Source organism: Andrographis paniculata, unplaced genomic scaffold (genome assembly GCF_009805555.1).
Source record: "Andrographis paniculata isolate CXL003 unplaced genomic scaffold, ASM980555v1 Contig71END, whole genome shotgun sequence".
NCBI lineage: Eukaryota > Viridiplantae > Streptophyta > Magnoliopsida > Lamiales > Acanthaceae > Andrographis > Andrographis paniculata.
In genome coordinates, this window is record NW_026137608.1 from 5,710,328 (window position 1) to 5,731,828 (window position 21,501).

Sequence of the window (21,501 nt, forward strand, 5' to 3'; positions counted from 1 at the left end):
ATAAATCACATCCGCTAAGTACCCCAATGATCGTCAGAGCACTCGATCTAGCAAAGGATCATTTTAGACCAAAAGAGGAAAACAAGGAAACACTTGGCCCTGAAGTGCCATATATGAGTGCTATAGGTGCATTGATGTATCTTGCTAACAACACCCGACCTGATATATCATTTGCTGTAAATTTATTGGTAACATTCAGCTCATCGCCTACTCGACGACATTGAAATGAGATTAAGCATATTTTTCGCTATCTCCAAGGAACAATTGATCTCGGGTATTTTACTCGAAAGATTCTCAACATAAATTAATTGGTTTTGCCGATACAGAATATTTATGACCCTCATAAAGCGAAGTCTCAAACTGGCTATATATTCACTTGTGATCTCTTGGAGATTGATGAAACAAACTTTAACTGCCACTTCTTCAAATTATGCTGAAATATTGGCAATACATGAAGCTAGTCGAGAATGCGTTTGGTTAAGGTCAATGACTCAACATATTCTGAAAAATTATGGGTTAATACCTAACGATAAAATTCTCCCAACTACATTGTATGAAGACAATACTACTTGTATAGCCCAATTGAAAGGGGTTACATTAAAAGAGATAGAACGAAACACATTTCACCAAAATTATTTTTCACTCATGATTTACAACAAAATGGTGAAATCAATGTGCAACAAATTCAATAAGATAATAAATTAATGGATATATTAACCAAGACATTACCAACTGCTACATTTGAAAAATTGGTAAAGAAAATTGGAATGTGTCGGTTCAGGGATCTCAAATAATGCTCAGATCATGGGGAGCAAATAAATACAAGAATGGTGTACTCTCTTTCCTTCACTAGAATTTTTTTCTCCACCAGGTTGTTTTCTCTATAGTAAGGTTTAATGAGGCACATTCTCTGTGTAATAGCATCCAAGGGGGAGTGTTATATACATATATGCTTTATACGTAATTATGTGAATGCAACTAAATTAAACACGTACTGTAATTTTATTTGATTTATGTATGGTTAATTTTCAACCATGAAATTGAGTGGTGGAAATGTCTATATATACATTATGCATTGCAATGAAAGAAGAATAAGAAATCTTACCCACTTCTCCGTCTCTCGCCTATCTATTCTCTCCACATTCATACACATATATATATATATATCTATTTAAGCATTAACTTATCATCATCATAAATACATAATATACCTATATACAAGTCCATATATACTACATATTATATTACATTATATTATATCATATATAATATATAAAATAGTGGTTAGCGGTAGAAATAATTAATATTTATATTAGCTAATACTATAATAATATTACAACAAATTCTAATTTAAGCTTCTGAATGCATGATTTGTTCTCTCAAAATTCATTGATTGTCCAATCTTTTATTGTTAAATTTGTTGATTTTAAGGTCTGTGTGTGCTCAAACTAGCGAGGAGCGTGTCGCATTCTATAAGCTTTTCGAAACGATCATTCAACACAAAACAACAACACATTCAATATAATGTTTCCTGTCAAAATAAACGAAAAATTAATTTTATTATAATATATTTTAAAAAAATAAAAATTAAAGAGTGAGGGAAATTTCGAATAAAAGAGTTGCAATAATGGTGGCGAAATGTTCGAAGGGAACTTACAGACATACGCTAGCATTGCCATTGGTAAACTCGATCCTCGGCTGCCAAATAGCTTTAATTCCAAGCTGGGGATTGTCTTCTCGGAAGAACATAGGTTTTTTTATCTAGAACAAACAATGTAAGAATGAATTGATGTTCAAAACAACTCAAAGCATGTAGTAAGTAAGAAGTAAGGATATTACCGAAAGTAACAGATGGTTTACCACGATAATTAAATTGCCAGGCTCACCCTCAAAATTAACATCCAGACGAACAATACTATTCCAGGAAAATTTTATTTTACGCCGATGACGGTCATGGTAAAATTTCCACACAATTGTTCTTTTACCGGAAAGAAACTTTGTCTATTGAAAATTCTATTTTACGACGGTGACAATCATGGTAAAATTTCCACGCAATTATTCTTCTACCGGAAATAAACTTTGTCGTAAGATCGCTTCTATTTACAGAGTCATATTGAAAATTCTATTTTACGCCGGTGACGATCATGATAAAATTTCCACACAATTGTTCTTTTACCAGAAAGAAACTTTATCGTAAGATCGCCTCTATTTACAGAGTCATATTGAAAATTCTATTTTACGCCGGTGACAGTTATGGTAAAATTTTCACACAATTGTTCTTTTACCGGAAAGAAATTTTGTCGTAAGATCGCCTCTATTTATAGAGTCATACTGATATAAACAACGCCTTGGATTATAATACGTTCCTCTTTTCTAACAATTATCAAAACGAATAGTTACCAATCGATATCAAATTTTAAGCGTTTGCTTAAACAAAGACTTTTTATTTTTCTAAAATCAGCAAAGTTTATATGAAATTAAAAGAACATATATATTCAATAAGAAACTACCTTCCACTTGCCGATTCTCAACAGGCTAGGACTGAAATAAAGGGAGCTCGAACTCTTGCTAGAACTTGAAGCAATATAAGCGTCGGCAACAACAACAATAGCAGTAGAGGATGCCGTGGCAGCATCAGAAATATTGTCGGCTTCATTAAATAAATTTAATAGCTGAGGAGAATTATCCAAACAAGGACCGAGAAGAGGATTATATTTGAATGGAGCAGGCCGTGGGGATACCAAATTTGTAATGTTTCTTAAGCTCGACTGCTTAATTAATTACGATCAATCAAAACTACAATATTATTAATCATCTATATATATTACTTGCGAATCATTAGAAATTAAAATTGAAGTTCAAAATCATATAAGAATCATTATTAGATCGATCCACAATTATATCATCAAGATTTGTTTTCTTTGAAAAATTAAAGTAAAATTGATCGATCATCTTCAATAATGGAATTAATTGATTAATCAGACAAATTACCTCACCGGTGTCTTCCAATCAAGGGTTTTTAGGAAGTGTTATGTCATAATCTTTTTCCGGCGGAGAACCATCATCGTCGGAAGATTCCATCGGTTGCAAAACCATCAAACAATGAACCATTAATTAAGAAAAATAAAAAAATATCAAACAATAGAAGATCATTTATTAAAGAAAATGAAAAATTCCAAACGAAATTGAAATTAAAAAACATCCGATCAAAAATGCCGGTGGTGTGTGTTTGTTTGTAGGAGTGGAGCAAGACAAGCACTGCGACGATGTTTGATTTTTCTTCTATGTTTTTTTTTTTTTCCACAGAAGAGACGAAAGCGACAAGGCGGGGGCGTCTGAGACGGTGACGGCGGCGGTGCTACAAGACGAAGAAGGAAACAAAAGAAGAAAAAACGGAAAAGAGGAAGGAGTTTAGAAAGATGGAAAAGAATTTGTGTTGAGGAGATATGTTACAAAAGTACCTTTCCTTGTTTTGGCATATGTTACTAACTTTTCAGGGTATCGGAACTCGAGGACGACCCAAATATGGAATGCAGCAGACTGCTGCTGAAGACCTTTTGTATAGTATGTTTGTGCCCCTTTTGCACAGGTTTTGTCTGGATATGGATTGTCAAACATAGGAGAATGTTCAGGACAAGACAAAACAATGTTGCAAGTTTGTGGTGGCGCATTTAATACCCCAACATTGGTTAATCAAACACTGCATTGAGGCAGTGTGTTTGTTTGTATAAAAATACTGTGAAACAGTCTTGTGTTGAGAGTGAAAAATGGAGTCAAATCTAGTAAGAGAAAGAATGTATTTTCTCTCAATCTTTTCGTTTTCACTGCTTCTTGATCTGAAGAAGAATCTGAACTCTCATGGACATTTGAAGTTCATATAAAAATGAGGAAATGGATTTCCAATAGGAGAAAAAGATCAACCTGTACCCGCTTACTCTAAGTTAGACTGGTAGTATGCTAGGATTAAAACTGCGGTTTAATCTCTAGTTTCTTGTACATTGCGATGTAAAGAAGACTGTAGGAGATGATAGCTTTGGGTCCATGTTTGTTCAGTCACCCTTGTATACCTACTGATAGGTTTAGTGGACATCCCCTGTATTAGAATCCCCAAGATGTAGGTAGTTACACCGCACTGGGTTAACAAATCTTGTGTGCTGTTTGTTTTATGTTTAATTTTAGCCAGCCATAGGCAAATATCTGTGACACACACACAAGAGTTATAACCACGGAATAATACCACGTGTTTCCGAAGTGCAAACCCCTAGTGGTTTTCTATTTCCCCTGCCATTAGACTCGGAGGAGTTGACCTCTTATGTGTACATGTTCCAGTTCAGGTATTTCTTCTTACCCAACATGATATTATATATATATATTATTAGTGTGTATTTTTTTCAATTCGTTTTAAATTTATTTTATTAATTTTGACAAAAATTAAAGGGTAAACTATTTTTTTAGTTCCCTAAATGGACCCCTTATCATTTTAGTCCCGTAAGTGGAGCATGTCGCAACCTAGTTCCATAAATGAAAATTTTTCTCTGTTTTAGTCCTCTGGCGCCGGAGACGCCCGCGTGGCTCACCGGAATCCATGTGTCTGCCAGGTGTCTCGACAGGTCAGCGGCACCTGGCGGACACCTGGATTTTATTTTTTTTTTAATTTTTTTTCAATTGGACCAAATAAAAAAAATTAAAAAAGCAAATAAAATTAAAAATAAATTTAAAAAAAATGAAAATAAAATAAAGTAAAATCCACTTGTCCGCCAAGTGTCGACCCGACGGACACGTGGCCTCCGACGAGCAACGTGGGCGTCTCCGGCGTCGGAGGACTAAAACAACGAAAATTTCACTTATGGGACTAGTTTGCGACATACTCCACTTACGAGACTAAAATGATAAGGGGATCAACTTACGGGATTAAAAAAACAGTTTACCAAAATTTAAAATATTACTCCACCTTCCGGTTACCGTGTCCTTTTACTGTACATATAAGAAATTCGGAGAAATATAATTAGTGAAAATAATTATTATATAACTAATTCAAATTAAAATTAAAATAACTAATTAAAATAACTAATTAATTTAATTAAAATTAAAATTAAAATAAATTATAAATAAAAATTTTAAAATAAGATTGAAATTTTATTATTCTTTTTTTTTAAAAAAATGACATAATTAGTGGGACATATCGAAATAAAAAGATGAACATCGTAAATGAGACGGGAAAAATAATATTTAAATATTATTTTTTATTTAATATTTACTTAGAACAAATATTACTATTATTATTACACATTATTTATATTTTTTCTCTAAGTTTTATTAGAAATTTCAAAAATATCTTTAACTATTTTATATTTTTTCAATAAAATATTTTTATTTCTAAAAGCTAAACAAAATAGACTAAAATTGACATACTGAAAAAATGTTATAAGCTATAAAAGTATTATTAATATTAAATGGTAATACAATTAAAAATATATATATTTTGATTTTAGACGGATCAAAATTAAAAAAAAAAATTATGAATGGAAGGAAAAATAATTTATTAATACTTCGTTTGTGTATTAATTTATTTTTTTTTAAAAATATATACTGCTATATATTTTCATTTAAAACAAAAATTAAGCTCTTAAGCTATGTTCTTTAGTAAATTTTTTATAAAAAGATTTAATTCAAAATATTTTTAAAGCATATTTTGATATGCCTATAATAAAAAAAGTATTCTCGTTTTTATTTTAATAGAAAAATACTTTCTTGCTTTTTTTTTTTTTGGTTATTTAAAAGTTTCTTGTTTATTTTTTTAGTAAAAAATATTATCATTTTTCTATGGAGGAAGTAAATAATTGATATTAAAAAATTACACAAACAAATGAATACCTTATTATATACAAAATATTATTTTTTATACAAAAAATACAATTCCTCATCTAATATAAAAAAAAAATTTATCCATCCAAAAATGTAAAACAAACACACTCAAAATAATAGGTAATTATATTTATCAAAATCAAATTATAGTTAGTTGTGTTGATTTGGAGTTTGAATTTAAATAATAATTTTTTTTATTTCAATAATTATAAAATGCAAACACAGACTATATTTTTGTTTAAATAATTTATTTTAGAGATTTTAAAAAAATAGCAAAAAAATTCCAAAAATACAAATATAAACAAACTTATGATAATATACAAATTAAGTATGTATGCATTGAGTACAAAATTAAATCATCAAATAAAAATATATTGATAATCAAATTAGAAGTCTACATCTTTAGATTCAAATGTCTTTCGATTCTTTTGAAATCTCCAAACCAGAAAATACAGGTTTCGAGTCGAAAACTAATGTAGGATGCCGGCTCAATTGAGCAAGACGAGCGTCACACCGTATAAGCTTTTCAAAATGACTATTCAACACACCGGGGGAACATTCTATATAATGTTTCCTGTTTAAACAAAATAAAAATAAAAAATAAAATAAAATATAATATAATATGATTTTTAGTATAATATATTTCTTTTTTAAAAAAAAATTAAATTTGATGATTATTTGGAAAGAGGGAGAAGGAAATTAGACAGATATTAGAGTTGCAACGATGGTGGAAAAAATTTTGGTGGAAACATTTTCGAGGGACTTACAAATCGACGCTAGCTTGCCCATCGGTAATGTCGGAGCTCGGCTCCCAAACAGTGTGTTTTCGGGGCTGTGGATTATTTTCTCGGAAGAAGTTAGGTACTTTATCGAGCTGAAAAAGATAATGTATAATAAAATTATGTTTCAAACAACTTCAAAGCATATAGTATGTAAGAAATAAGGATATTTCCGAAGGTACAAAATAGTTTACCATGATCGTGAAACGGCCGGGCTTATTCTTAGGAAAATCACCTTTTAGACCAGTAATATTATCCCATAAAATTTCTATTTTACGCTTGAGACCATCTTCGAGAAATTCCCACACAAGTTTACGCTTGGCGAAATATAATTTAACCACCAAATCGCATTGGTATCTTGACTCATACTGTCATAAACAACGATTGTCATGTCAGTATTAAAACACATTTAGAATCAAAAGGAGATATAATTAAGTCGATTCTATCATAAAAATTTGTCATCTCAATTTCCATAGCAAAACCTCATTCTATTTATAACTTTTTTAAAAAGAATTAGCAAAGCTATATATATACCAATAAATAAGAAACTACGTAGATACCTTCCACGTGCCGATTCTCAACAACTTAGCAGAGAAAGTCGAGGCCTTGAGCTTGTCGTTAGCCGTTGAAGTAGTAGCAGAAGCAATTTTAGCCTTTGGCGCAAAAGCAGAAGCATTGTCGTCTTCGTCGAGCTTCAACTGGATTAAGTTTAGCAGCTGAGGAGTAATATCGAGGTTCAATTCCAATGGAAGTTCCCCTTTCGGATCGAACTGATCGCGTCGTGGGAGTACCAAACCATCGCTATTTTGAGACCTCGACTGCTGCAATTCAGCAAGATGACAAGAGCGAAATCTCGAATTAATTGAGCAATCACCAAACAAATAAGTTGACGATCAGCTGTGATTTTAGAAAAAATTTCACATTTATCAATTTAAAAATAAAATAAATTAAAAGATTCTATTTATTAAAAAAATAATAAAATAATATTCAGAGAAAATTATATATTTTAATTTATAATTTTTTAAAATTTTAATTAGACTAATTAGTTGCGTTAATTTCAATATATAATTATTTTCACCAATACAATTTTTAATTATTTACTAATCATACTATTCCTAAATTCCTGTGATTAGGATAAAGTGGATATAACATGAGTAATTTAAATTATCTGGATATAAGTGAAATTTTAAATAATTATTTATTTTTTAGGTAATAATGCGATTTCAAATTTTAAGCCAGCACTCCAAACTATTATCAAATTATGCTATTCATAAAAAAAAAAAATTTCTCCGAAAAACATCAAATCAAACATATATTATTTTATTTTTTATATTACAGTAAAAATTAATTTTAAACTTCAATTCAAAACTTTACTATTCAAATCCCAAATGAATATCCAAACCCCAAACAAACACGCCCTATATGAATCTTAACTGGAGAAAATAAATTTCCACACCGCATTTCACCCCTGATATCTAATTAATTCATGTCCTATCCCCGACGTTGATCTTCATGCATATATATATATATATATATATATACTCAGACAACGATAAAGATCGAAAATCTAGATAAACAACACGTCTAAGATTTGGTCTCCTTAAAAATTAATTAAAAGTAAAATTAAATCGATGATCGAATGTAGGTAGCACTTCAATTCAATAATGCAATGAATTCATCAAATTCAAGCAATCGATGAACAAACACAACAACTAAACTCAGATTCAACATCAATTATTTCTTATAACCCTAAACACATTAAAATACTCAAAAACAATTTAGGGTTTTTGTTTTGTTTGATTAAAATTGCCCGAACCTGAGGCTGAGGCTGAGGCTGAGGCTGAGTTGAATGTGCGTTGTCCAATCGAGGCTGTTTCCGGAGTGTCGCATACTCTTCCTCCATAAAATCATCGAACAAATCGTCGTTGAAAGATGCCATTAATTACCTGCTGCACAACCGTCAAACATTAATTAATTAATTAATTAAGAAAAATAAAATAAAATAAAAGAAGAAGTGTTATTAAGAACGAACAGTGGCAGAGAAGACGACGCTGGAAGACGAAGAAGAGAAAGAAGAAAGGAAGATGAGGGAAGGAGAAAACAAAATAACAGAAAAGGAGAAGAAAGAAGGTGAAGAATGAATGGCTGATCGAGGGGGGAAAAATATATATATATATATATATATAATTATAATTATAATTATGATTAAAATTATTAATATAACAAAATTACATGATTATAGGATATATTGTTGAAAATTTGAATTTTGAATGATAAAATTTTGAATTTAAATAATTATTTGATATTATGATATTTTGAATTTTAAATTATTTTTTTTTCACTACCAGAAAAATCAACATAAGCCTGGAAAATTAGCTTCGGAATTTAAAAAAAATTCGAAACTATTTTCTAAAAGTCTCAGAATTTGTCTCGGATAGCTATCCGAAGACTAAAACTCGTTGCCATTTAAATAGCTTCGGAATTTCCGAGACCCAATCCAAAGCTATATTAAAAATCAACGGCTTCGACGGCGAAGGCGTTGGCAGAATTTCCGAGACCATTTAATAAAATAAAATATATTTTTAATCTAAACCTCCCAAGTGGTGCAGAGTTTTGTTCTTCCAAAATTTGCTAATTGTTCAGTCTTTTATTGCTAATTATTTTTCAGTCTTATACTCTATTGTTGCTTTCAAATGAAGATAGAATATTCCCCAACAAACATAATTTTAAATTCAAGTGTCTTTAGATTCTTTTGAAATATTCGAATCACAAAATTGTGGTTTTGTGGCGAGTCAACGATTAGTCGTCATGGAAAATAAAAAGTTAATTTTTAGTATAATATATTTTAAAAAATTAAATAAATAAATAATATTTTTTAAGGAATGTAAGAATAAAATTATATTTGCAACAATTCGAAGCATGCAGTAAAAAGTGATAATTTTTTTTTTAAGGACTTCACCATCAGATCATTTATGTCTCTTGCCGTATGCTGTTATAAACAACGATGTGGGATTGAACATGTATGTTTAGAAGTGAAAAAAGATTTAATTAAACAGCTCGGCTCACTTGATCGAATACGCTCTTTTTTTCTAACAATTCTCAAAACAAATTCTAGTTAGTGTTAATTATGGGCTTATACATATAAAATATAAAATAGATTTTTATGATTTATATATTTGATGGCTGTTTAAAATGTAGTACTCTTTCCGTTCTATATACAGTGAAAATATTTGATTTTCAGCACCATAATTTATGTGGAAAGTCTTAAATAAAATAAATTAAAAATTATGTGATAAGATAAAAGAAAAGTATTTATATATATTAAACTGTGTGATAAAGTATAATTAATTATTTTTTATTTTGGAACTATTGCATACTATAAGGAACAAACTAAAATTTAAAATATTACAGAATTTGTATAACATATGAAATATCGTGCTTATAAGTACATAGAATTTATATCGAAAATTGTCCAATACTTTTAAGTATCAGTGCAAATTAGTAATCTACTGAAATAATTACACATATTTTATGCATGTTAGTATTTTATCTAAATAACTACACATGTTTTATCCATGCCAATATATATATATATACACACACATATATATATGTTATGCAAGCTCTTGTTTTATTTATTTGCTGATCGTTTTTCAGTATGAAATTCTATTTTCCCTTTCAAATGGAAAAAAAATATTTCTCAAAAGGCAGAATCCTTACGTTCGTTCATGTTCCTTTAGCTTCTTCAGAAATATCCTAATCAGACGATTCCGGTTCTGCGGATGGCTAATCGCGAACTAATTCAGGTTGCAGGCTCAAATGAGCGAGACGGGCATCGCACTTTATAAGCTTTTTGAAATGCTCCTTCAACACACCATGGGAGAATTCTAAGTAATGTTTCCTGTTCAAAGAAAATTAAAAAAAAATTAATTTTTAGTATAATATATATATATATTTTAAAAAAATATCTTGAAGGGACTTACACACGTAAGCTTTCCTGTTCATCGGTGGTAGAGTTGGAGTTCGGCTGCCACTTAGGTTGTTTATCGACCTGGCATAGATAATGTAGAATAAAACTATGTTTAGAACAACTCGAAGCATGTAGTAAGTAGGATGTAAAGATATTTCCGAAAGTAAAAGATAATTTACCACGACTATTAAACTGTCGGGTCCATTCTCAGGAAAATCGCCTTTCAAACCGATAATATCATCCCACAAAACTTCACGTCTATACTTGAGACCATCTTTGAGAAGTTCCCAAAGAATTTTACGCCCCGTGAAATCAAACTTCACCTCCAGATCGTGTTCGTTTCTTGGCACATACTGTTATAAACAACGACGGTCAGCAATACATTGGATGAATTTTGATTAAAACACATTTAGAATACATTCTTTTTTCTATAAAATCTCAAAATGAATTTTCCGTCACAATTTTCACAAGACAAGAATAGTTACCGATCTATGTCAAATTTCGAGCGTTTGGGAAAACAAAACCATAGCAAGACCTCATTCGATCTCCTTTTCTTTTTCTTTTTTCTAAAATTGGCAAAGATATATACAAATAGCAAAAGAACATACTATTAAATAAGAAACTACATTATATACCTTCCAGACGCTGATTTTCAACAGCGTAGCAGGGAAAGTCGAGGCCTCGAGCTTGTTGTTAGCAGTTGAAGTAGAAGCAGAAACAGAAGCAGTGCTAGTGTTGTCAACAGTAGCAGCAGTAGAGGATGGTGCAGCAGAAGCATTGCCTTGTTCTACGAGAAACTTAACTAAGTCCTAAATGAAACAGCAAACCACAGAAACTTAATATGAAATTGCAATGAATTGATCAAGAAAACAGAGTCGAATCTTGAATTAATTGAACAATCACAAACCAAAGAATCTAGCTGATGATGAAAGGGAATCATTGATCGTTATCTAAATCTCATTAGTTAATTGATTAAGTATACATATCTAGGAGAAAAGAACACACAAGATTTGTTTTCTTTGAAAAGTAAATTAAAATTCATCATCGAATTGAACTTCAATGCAATTAATTCCTTCCTTCCTTGTGCGTCGAATCAAATTCAAGCAATCGATGAACGAACGCAACAACTCAAACAATTGATTAAAACCATCGATCGATCGATCTTGTAGAGAGAGGTTTTTGTTAATCGAATAATTACCTCAAGGGATTGTGCGTCGTTCAATCGAGATCGTTTCAGAAGTCGCCCAAACTCTTCCTCGGAAGAATCGCCAGCGTCGGAAGATGCCATCAGCTGCAGAACCGTCAAACAACTAACCATTCGGTAATTAATTAAGAAAAATAAAATAAAATAGAAGAGGTGTTATTAAGATTAACGAACCAGCGACGAACACGAACACGGGCAGAAGAAGGTGGAGGAGGCGGCACGGCGACGGCGACGGCGCTGGAAGACGAAGAAAGAAATGAAGGAAGAAAAGGCGGGAAGGAGGAAAGAGAAGACAAGGAATGAAGACGGAGAAGATTAGAAGAAATGGGTGATCTAACTGGTGTGGGTATATATTATTAGACCTGAATATTTTAAAATTGCGTAAAAATAATAATTATTTATAATTAAAAAATACAAAAAATAATAAAAGTTTTTGTGAAAATAATTTTTTTTTATAAAAAAAAATATATAAATTTAAACGATGGAAAAATGATATATAAATACCATTATTTATTAATATTAAATTTAAATAAATAATGATTGATATAGATTATAAAACGAAAATAACTCAATATTTTCAATATACTAGTTTTCATCACGTGAAAAATTTTCATATTACTTTATATACTAGAGTTTAAAAAAATATAATTAGTGAATAATTAATAAATATATGAGTAAAAATAATTATTATATAATATAAAAAATTATAAAATATTAAATAATTTAATTAAAATTAAATTTTTTTATAAATAATAAAATTTAAAATATAATTAAAATTTATAATAATTTTTTAAAAAAAGAACATAAGATGAACAAAAATATAAATAATAAAAATTTTATGCCAGACAAATAAGGTAATATTTATTTAGTTATTTTTTACTGATAAAATCTGTTCTAATATTTTGGTTATATTTATTAAAAAATATGCTCACTATATCTTATAAAACTTCTATTTTTTAACTATGCATTCAAATGATATTTTACTTTCTGTATCAAAACAAAAATGCATAAAATTTTTATTTTAATAGAATTTTGATATAATCTTTTTATGAAAAAATAAAATATTTTTTATTAAAAATAATAAATATTATGTTTGTATGTCCAATTTTTTAAAAATTATTAAAGAAAGCAAATCTTTTGTGCGTGTTGTTTATATATGTAGATTTTGGATCTTTATATTGATGTAAATCTGCATGAAGGTGAATGTAGGAGGAGGATATTTGTACATAATTAACTGTTAATACTTATATTTGTATAAAATAATCATATGTTATATGCATGCAAAATATTTATGCTAGACAACATATAATACTTTTTTTTTATTATTAATTCGAATTGAATTCTAATATAAGCCTCTCATGTTATGCACTGTTTTGTTCAAAAATTTGTTGATTATTGTTCAGTCTTTTATTGCTGATTGTTTTTCAGTACTATATCCTATTGTTGGTTTCAAATGAAAAGAAAAAATTTCTCACCAGACAAAATCTTTAGATTTAGGCTCCTTTAGAATCTTCCGGAATATCCGAATCAGCAGATTCTCGATGGCGAGTCGAGAACTATTCAAGTTGCTGACTCAAAAGAGCGAGGCGCCTGTCGCACTGCTTAAGCTTTTCGAAATGCTCGTTCAACACACCAGAAGAGCATTCTACATAATGTTTCCTGTTCAAATAAAACAAAAAAAATTAATCTTTAGTATAATATATATATATTTGAAGAAATTTTTTTCTTTTTTTTTGAGAAGACTTACAAAGGTAAGCGTTCCTCCTGCCGAGCAGTAAAGTCGAAGCTCGGCTGACAGTTAGGTTGTTTATCAAGCTAGAAAAATGATGTAGATTAAAATTATGTTAAAATAGCTCGAAGCATATAGTAAGTAAGAAGTAAAATATTTTTCTGAAGTAAAAGATAATTTACCATGATTGTTAAACTTTCGGACCCATTCTCCGGAAAATCGCCTTTCAAACTAGTAATATCATCCCACGAAAATTCTACCTTATGCTTGAGATCATCTTTGAGAAATTCCCAATGAATTTTACGCTCGGAGAAATCAAACTTCACCTCCAGATCGATTTCATTTCTCGGCACATACTGTCATAGACAAAGACTCTCAAAACAAATTCGCCATCACAATTTCCACAAGACAAGAATAGTTACTAATCAATATTAAGTTTCAAGCATTTGCGAATGCAAAACCATGGCAAGACCTCATTCGATTTACTTTTCTTTTCTAAAATTAGCAAAGCTATATACATATATATATATATATATACAAACAGCAAAATAACATATTAAATAAGAAACTAGGTACCTCCCAGGTGCCAATTTTCAACAGAGTAGCAGGGAAAGTCGAGGCCTCAAACTTCTCATTAGCAGTTGAAGTAGAAGCTGAAGCAGTATTAGTAGCAGAAGAGGATGCCCCTGCAGCAGAAGCATTGGCGGCATCTTCATCGATCTTCGCCTGGATTTGGTTTTGTAGCTCAGGAGTAATATCAAGCTTCAATCCCAAAGGAGGTTTGTCATGGGGATTGAACTGATCATGTGTTGAGAATACCAAACCAGCATAATTGGTAGAGTTCGCCTGCTTAATTAAGATCAAAACGAAACAACATTCATCATATACATATACATTACTTACAAATGAGTGAGAAAAAGGTTGGAGTAGAAATTAAAAATAAAGTGCAGAACCAAATAGAAATTAAATATAATCTGCAATAGCTAGCTCATTTGATCGAAGCTTTTAATTCTTAAATGAAACAGTAAACCACAGAAACTTACTTAAAATGTTGCTATGGAATTAATGGTGCATAGTTATTCGATCAAATTACATGTAAGGAATATACTTAATCTTCGATCAAACCACAGATATGGTAAAGCATATAAATCACATGGTTAATTATTCGATCAAACCAGAGAAACAAACTTAATTGATCAGAAAAACAAAGTCAAATCTCCAATTAATCGAGCAATCAGGAAACGAAGAAGCTAGCTGCTATATGAAAGGGAATCATTGATGCATGGTTATTCACTTATTCGATCCACGTTTATATCGATTGAGATCTAAAATCTCATTAATTAATTATACGAATCCTGGAGAAAAGAGAGAAAAGAAGACGGAAGGTCTGTTTTCTTCAAAAGTAAAGTAAAATTAATGGTCGAATGTAGCGTAACTTCAATAAATTATTTCATCAAATTCAAGCAATCGATGAACGAACGCAACAAGTCAAAACCTCAGGCTCAACAATGAAATTAATTCATCAAATTCAAGCAATCGATGAACGAACGCAACAAGCCAAACTCAGTCTCAACAATGCCTGCCACATAATCTTAAAACCTAAAAAACAAATTCACAAACAATTAAAAACATCTTGTAGAAGATATTTGTTAATTTCATCAGACGTGTTACCTCACTGGAATGTTCGTCGTCGGAAGATGCCATCAGCTGCAGAACCGTCAAACAATTAACCATTAATTAATTAATTAAGAAAAATTAAATAAAATAGAAGAAGAGCTGTTATTAAGATTAACAAACCAGCGACGAACACGGGAAGAAGAAGGCGGAGGAGGCGGTACGGCGACGGCGGCGGCGCTGGAAGACGAAGAAAGAAAAGGCGGGAAAAAGGAAAGAGAAAATAAGGAATGAAGAATGCGTGACTTGTGAGGGGATATTTTATATATATATATATATAAATAAAATTATTATTATTTATTAATATTAAAGATGTTCTAAAATTTTGATTGTTCTGCCTTTAATCACACAAATCTTTCGATAAATTAATAATTGATTCACTTTTTAGTTTGACCCACTCAAATTCTTTAACCCAATCCATTGATTCAAATCCAAATCCAAACCCAAACCCAAACCCAAACCCAAACCCTAACCATAAGCCAGATGCTTAGTTAGAAAAGAAATAATTTTAAAATACCCAGAATCTTGATATACACGTATAATTTGAATTTAACAAAATAACAACCCACTTGATTAATAATCTTTTTCCTTAACTGAATTTAGTTATATAAACACGCAATTTGCGTATGTATATATCTCTATCCATCAATCCCCATGGCTTAACAAAAACCCTAAACCCTAAGCCCTTAATTACATAGATAGTTATAAGTTACAACCTAACGTACCAATTCATCGATTCTTTCCCGGCTCTCTAAATTCTCTATTCTATTGAATTTCAGATCGATCCTAATTATGATGTATTTGCCTGACGATCTAATCTTTGAGATACTGTCATGGCTTCCGCCGGAGACTCTTATCCGCCTGAGGATCGTCTGCAAGCTGTGGTACTCGACAATCGGCGATTCCAAATTCATAAGTAAGCATCAATCCAATTTCCGGCGCAGCAAAAACAACATCGGCCGCATTGTAATCCCCGGCAGGGAATCAATCAGGTTTGGTTTCATTAATATACACGAGGCTTTGGCGTCACCTGATGAACACAATTTAAGTGCAATCTTTGGAAATTGGGATGCTTTTGAAGGAGAAGAAGAAGTTTTACGTTGGGATATTCACGGTTTTTGCAATGGCGTCTTTTGCTGTAGTAAATCCGGAGTATCCGATCATAATCGTCGTCTGTTTGTATGCAATCCTTGCATCCGGCGTTGGATCTCGTTTCCAGACACTTATAATTCACCAGATTATTATGTGCATTACGGCGTCGGCTATGATTCAGAAATAAATGATCACAAGATTGTGAAGATTATCGGACATGGTAGATCTGCTCAAGTTTTTTCGTTAAAGTTGAATTCATGGAGAGAAATAGAACCTCCGGCTCGAACTGCGATGATCTATGGTGAGTCGATTTATATGTCCGGATTTATCCACTGGCTTTGTGAGCCATATTCATCGAGGAGATATGTAATATTGCTTTTCGACGTTGTAAAGGAAGTTTTTGGTGAGATGGAATTGGCAATAGAGAGTGACCTGTGTAGCTCTAATGTTGGCGCTCGGATTGCCGATGCCGATGGTTTGCTTAGCGTCATGACTTTGAAGACTATACCGGACTTGGTCTGTGAGGTGTGGACGATGAATGAATACGGAGGAGTTTGGATTCATCGGCTGAGACAACAGCCCCCTTGTCATAAAATGCTTGTGTCTATAGTGATAACTATTGGATGCAAGATATTTATGTGCCTCAGCAATTTTATTCCTCTTGTATTTATCGACGGCGAACTACGGTATTTGAAAAGGAATGATCTCATAGGTACATTGATTGTGCTCGACCTTGAGACGCCAGATCATATCTATACTTGGGGTCGTCGACTACCTAATTCTGGTGCTCTTGCATATCCCATTGAACCTACTCTCCAACTTCTCGACTGTGTTGCCACTGATGGATAGAGATTCATTGATCGATAATTATATATATATATATATGCATGTCTATTAGATCGACTATTTATCAATTAAGTTTCTCCGGTGCTCAGATTAGATTATATTTCATATGATTTACTTATGCTATGCTTTTGATTTCATTTTTTTCTTTGGATAATGTGGAAATTCGCAATTGCTATTCGAAAGTAAACTTTCGGCCGAACTTAATACAGTAATATTATGTAAACTAGATCCGACAAAGCAAGTCACACTAGGTGAACCATGTGTGGCAGGTGGATTTTGATTTGATAAAATATCGTCCATTACATCAGTCTGTCCATTACATCAGTCTACGAGGGTGTGTGTGTTTGTTTTTGATTTGATATCTGTATCGCGATGAGTTCACTTTTCGAATGTGATGTTTTGACCTAATTCTGCCAAGGGTTACACAAATTTCGTATTGGGATAATACAAAGTTTGATCTCGAATTCTGATAGAAAATATCCAGACAAATGAAAGCTGATAATAAAATGTGTGCGGTGGCTATATAATTTCTTGCGAGGATAAAATCTCTATAGATTTTGTTTATTTTCATATTTATGTATCTCGGCAATGAGATAAGTAACCTTTCATTTAAATTGAAAAAACACAATTGTTCAATTTAAATTTTAATTTTAAAATAAATGAATATGTTTTTCAATTTAAAATAAATTGATGTATTGATTTAATTCAAATAAAAGTTTGGATTCATAATATAAATATTATTAGACACATAAATTCATAAATAAACACAACTTTTGAAATTAAAAATCTAGAGATAATTCCAGAATAGTCCGTAGTGTCATGCATATGACTTTGTAATGTTAGGTAGATAGTATAGTTACTAAAAAAAGAAATGAATATTTTGTTATGAGACGGACTAAAATGGAAAATGGATACTTTATTGTGGGACGGAGGGAGTAATATATTCTGTTCCATAAATTGACTAAGACCGTATCAATAATATGTTCCAAAATTTGTGTTACTTGTCAAAATCATGTCAAAACTAGCTTCTTCGAGTGCACATTCCACGCATTCATTTAATCACAACATTAATTAATTTCGAATAAATCTAATTATGCTACAATTATTAACAGTTTTGTGTTTTTGTTTGAAAGAAATTTTTTTTACAAGTGAAAATATAGATAAATGCGAAGGAAGTATAAAAATAATAAGTATGTACTATATTAATTTTTTTTAGAGAAATGTGTTAAATGATAAACAAAGTTGATACCGCTTTTAGCTTTTTGATCCGTCAAAAGCTATTTTAACGGAAAAGCTATTTAAGGGAATGTTTGGATATTAGGTTTCACTTGATTCGATTAGCTATTAGCGAGTTTAACTAGTTAAATATATTAGCTACTTTTACTAAAGTATTTGGTAAAATAGTTGTTTTGTTTTAATTGTTTATACGTTAATGATATATAATTAAGGATATTTTATACTCTCTCCGTCGCATGTACGATATCTACTTTACTGTACATACGGGAATTTATGAGGAATATAATTTAATTAGTAAATAATTAAAAATATATTAATGAAAATAATTATCGTATAATAAAATTTATTATAGATTAATAAAATTAATTATTCTAATTAAATTTAAAAAATTAATTAAAATTTTTAAAATAAGATAAAAGTGCATAATTGTTTTCCAAAAAATAAAAACTACCTATGAAAAATGAAAAGGTTGACATAGTAAGTGAACAGTAGTATTTTATTTTTAAAATATTTAATTGTGTTTATTTTTGTGTAAGAGTTTTAAAATATCTGTTATTAGGTATTGAAAATGTTATTAAAATATGTACTTTTTATTTTTTTTAAAATATTTTGTACAAAATTGAATGATGTTAAAACATCGCCAAACACACATTAAGGGTGTTTAAGTATTGAATTTATTTTATTTAATAACATTTTAACTACTATAAAATGAATATAATTAATTAATTATGTCGTTTTTTATTTTTAGTGCAATCGATGCATGATATACAAGTTTACTTACTTACAAATTGTTTAAACACAACCCCAAAAAAGAATATTTGATACCGAATATTGCAGATTCGAGTGGATTCGGTATCAAAATTCCTAAAATATGTTTTTTTTTTTTTTTTGCCTTATAATTGATTTATATATAAAAACAGTTATTTATTCGATTGTATTCTACAGTTCGATCGGGTACGTTCGTCGATGTCAAGTTTCAAAGGTTTTCGAAAACAAATTAAAGAAGCCATAGAAATAAGTTGTTCGATTTTTTAAATTACTGTTCTATTCAATATATAAGCTAAGAAACTACCTTTCAGCTGCCGATTCTCAACAGCATGGAAAGTCGAGTGACATAATTGTGGATATCACATGAAGCAGTATTAGGCTGCGCAACCGTTCCTATTGTTGGGGATTCTCGTTTGCGGATAAAATTAATAGTTGTTTTTTCTTAACGATTTGAGCTTTTAGGTGATACGGTCTAGGTTTCGAGTTTGAATCCCATTATAATTAGGAAATATTACTTTTTATTTTATCGATATAATTTTTCATATGTCATGTATATAATATATATATATATACACTAAACAAACAAACCCGAATTTCATGTTCAATTTTAGTTCTGCGCATGGCATGCACATGTCTAATTACCTATTTATTTATTTTAATTCGAAACTAGATACAAATTCTTCAAGTCTTATCGTATGTGTAGTATATGTGCAGTTGTTTAGTAACCTCTTTAACCAATTTTCATTTTTATCTTAAAAGAAAATTAATTTTCTTGTGTAGATAGTGTAATCATATGACTGAAATATATATATATATATATATATATGATTTGACCTAGTTGTTTACAAAATTATATATACGACACAAGACTTAGGTAATAACCATTTAAGACGTTTTGCTTGAATAATATTTGAAATGTATATTATCGATCTTATGTTTTAATTTGAAAATAATATTTTTTTGTTAATTCTAAGTGAATTCTTATTTAAGCCTCCCGTGTTGTTCTCCCAAAATTTGTGTTATTGTTCAGTCCTTTATTAATTGTTCATCAGTCATGTTCCATTCAAATGAAAATGTAATATTCTCCGGGAGTTTGCATCTTTAGATTCAGATGCCTTTGGATTCTTCGGGAATCTCCGAATTTCGAAGGTTTTGACTCCGAGGATAGCGGGTTCGGAGCTAAGGCAGGCGATGGGCTCAACTGAGGAAGACTTGGTTCGAACTCCATAAGCGTAGGGTAATGGTTGCCCAATACGCCGGGAGAGCAATGGAGGTCATGTGTCCTGGTTAAAGGAAACGAAAATTCAAGTTTCAGTGTAATATATTTTGCAAAAAAAAGTTGGTTTTTGGGGAGGGGTGAGGGGAACTTCTAGGAATATAGTTGCAATAATGGCGCAGAAATCTTCCAAGGAGACGAGACTTACAAGCATTTGCTAGCTTCTCCCCCAGTAAAGTCAGCACATGATCGCCACGTAGCTCTCTTTCTGGGTTGGGGATTTTCTTCTACGAAGAAATTAGGTTTATTACGGAGCTGAAACAACAATGTAGAATGAAATGAGTAGTGTATAAATAATAAAAAGTAAGGGTATTTCTCCAGGTAAAACTTGTTTACCACGACTGTCAAAGTGTTTTTCCAATGATCGCAGCCGATACCCGTAATATTCTCCAAACCAAATTCTATTTTATGTAAACTGATGTTGTCGATATAACATTCCCAGGCGATCAATCGCCTGGACTTGATGAATTTTCCGGTAAGTTTTCCCGTGCCTGCGGATGTGTACTGTCATAAAAAACAAGATCCACATCAGTCAGCAATACATATGGGATCGGATGGATGGATGGATGGATGGATTAAAAATGTTTCTTTTATTTTTTCTTTCTTTAACAGTTTTGAAAATGAATATGCCGTTACAATTTCCAAAAGACAAGAATAGTTACCGATCAATCAATAAGCATTTGTGAAAACAAAGCCATGGCTAGCCAGAACCCGTTCGATTTACTTTTTGTTTCTAAAATCAGCAAAGTTATAATTTACAAACAGCAAAAGAATATATTCGATAAGAAATAATTTAATTAGTACCTCCCAATTTCCTATCACCAGCTTGGTAGCCGGAAAAACCGGGGACCTCTTGGTAGGACTTGAAGTATTTGCAGTGGTACCAACAGAGGATATCGCATTGTCGATTTCATTGGGTACTTCAAATGTAGCAGGCAGCGGGGGCAAACAAGACACAAAGAAACTACAATATTATTCATCATCTATATATTACTTGCAAACGGTAGAAATGAAATTTGATGTTCAAAATCAGCTCTGCTGCTGATGAAAGGGCTTAAAATC

General features: G+C 31.0%; 4 protein-coding genes across 4 annotated transcripts; 1 reads left to right on the forward strand and 3 right to left on the reverse strand.

Moving 5' to 3' along the window:
- Positions 1 to 841: 841 nt before the first annotated feature.
- On the reverse strand, positions 842 to 10,483 carry LOC127264850 (uncharacterized). Its single transcript, XM_051294392.1, has 9 exons — positions 10,365 to 10,483; positions 8,461 to 8,593; positions 7,205 to 7,465; positions 6,839 to 7,012; positions 6,633 to 6,739; positions 6,319 to 6,439; positions 2,511 to 2,768; positions 1,658 to 1,761; positions 842 to 910 (listed from the first exon to the last, which is right to left on the reverse strand). The coding sequence occupies exons 2-9, from the start codon at positions 8,581 to 8,583 to the stop codon at positions 850 to 852; spliced, it is 1,209 nt and encodes a 402-aa protein (XP_051150349.1). The 5' UTR covers positions 8,584 to 8,593; positions 10,365 to 10,483; the 3' UTR covers positions 842 to 849.
- On the reverse strand, positions 10,126 to 12,111 carry LOC127264979 (uncharacterized). The gene is made up of 6 exons (XM_051294598.1): positions 11,993 to 12,111; positions 11,813 to 11,905; positions 11,250 to 11,423; positions 10,794 to 10,967; positions 10,628 to 10,695; positions 10,126 to 10,545 (listed from the first exon to the last, which is right to left on the reverse strand). The coding sequence occupies exons 2-6, from the start codon at positions 11,900 to 11,902 to the stop codon at positions 10,431 to 10,433; spliced, it is 621 nt and encodes a 206-aa protein (XP_051150555.1). The 5' UTR covers positions 11,903 to 11,905; positions 11,993 to 12,111; the 3' UTR covers positions 10,126 to 10,430.
- On the reverse strand, positions 12,010 to 15,450 carry LOC127264978 (uncharacterized). The gene is made up of 7 exons (XM_051294597.1): positions 15,345 to 15,450; positions 15,219 to 15,254; positions 14,124 to 14,393; positions 13,730 to 13,903; positions 13,566 to 13,633; positions 13,294 to 13,477; positions 12,010 to 12,055 (listed from the first exon to the last, which is right to left on the reverse strand). Exons 2-6 carry the CDS (start codon positions 15,249 to 15,251, stop codon positions 13,375 to 13,377), a joined length of 648 nt encoding a protein of 215 aa, XP_051150554.1. The 5' UTR covers positions 15,252 to 15,254; positions 15,345 to 15,450; the 3' UTR covers positions 12,010 to 12,055; positions 13,294 to 13,374.
- Positions 15,451 to 16,016: 566 nt separating this feature from the next.
- LOC127264851 (F-box/kelch-repeat protein At3g06240-like) lies at positions 16,017 to 17,162 on the forward strand. The gene has a single exon (XM_051294393.1). It carries the CDS (start codon positions 16,017 to 16,019, stop codon positions 17,160 to 17,162), a length of 1,146 nt encoding a protein of 381 aa, XP_051150350.1.
- The last annotated feature ends 4,339 nt before the right edge of the window (positions 17,163 to 21,501 follow it).

Coding starts and splice junctions, on each gene's coding strand:
- LOC127264978 (XM_051294597.1), bottom strand. CDS start 15,251: ATGGCATCTTCCGACGACGAACATTCCAGTGAG. Junction 13,634..13,729: donor CCGAAAGTTTAACAATCATG/GTAAATTATCTT, acceptor TCATTTTTCTAG/CTTGATAAACAACCTAACTG. Junction 13,478..13,565: donor CAGGAGGAACGCTTACCTTT/GTAAGTCTTCTC, acceptor TTATTTGAACAG/GAAACATTATGTAGAATGCT.
- LOC127264850 (XM_051294392.1), bottom strand. CDS start 8,583: ATGGCATCTTTCAACGACGATTTGTTCGATGATTTTATGGAGGAAGAG. Junction 7,013..7,204: donor TGAGAATCGGCACGTGGAAG/GTATCTACGTAG, acceptor TGTTTATGACAG/TATGAGTCAAGATACCAATG. Junction 6,440..6,632: donor GGGCAAGCTAGCGTCGATTT/GTAAGTCCCTCG, acceptor TTGTTTAAACAG/GAAACATTATATAGAATGTT.
- LOC127264851 (XM_051294393.1), top strand. CDS start 16,017: ATGTATTTGCCTGACGATCTAATCTTTGAGATACTGTCATGGCTTCCG.
- LOC127264979 (XM_051294598.1), bottom strand. CDS start 11,902: ATGGCATCTTCCGACGCTGGCGATTCTTCCGAGGAAGAGTTTGGGCGA. Junction 10,968..11,249: donor TGAAAATCAGCGTCTGGAAG/GTATATAATGTA, acceptor TGTTTATAACAG/TATGTGCCAAGAAACGAACA. Junction 10,546..10,627: donor GAACAGGAAAGCTTACGTGT/GTAAGTCCCTTC, acceptor TTCTTTGAACAG/GAAACATTACTTAGAATTCT.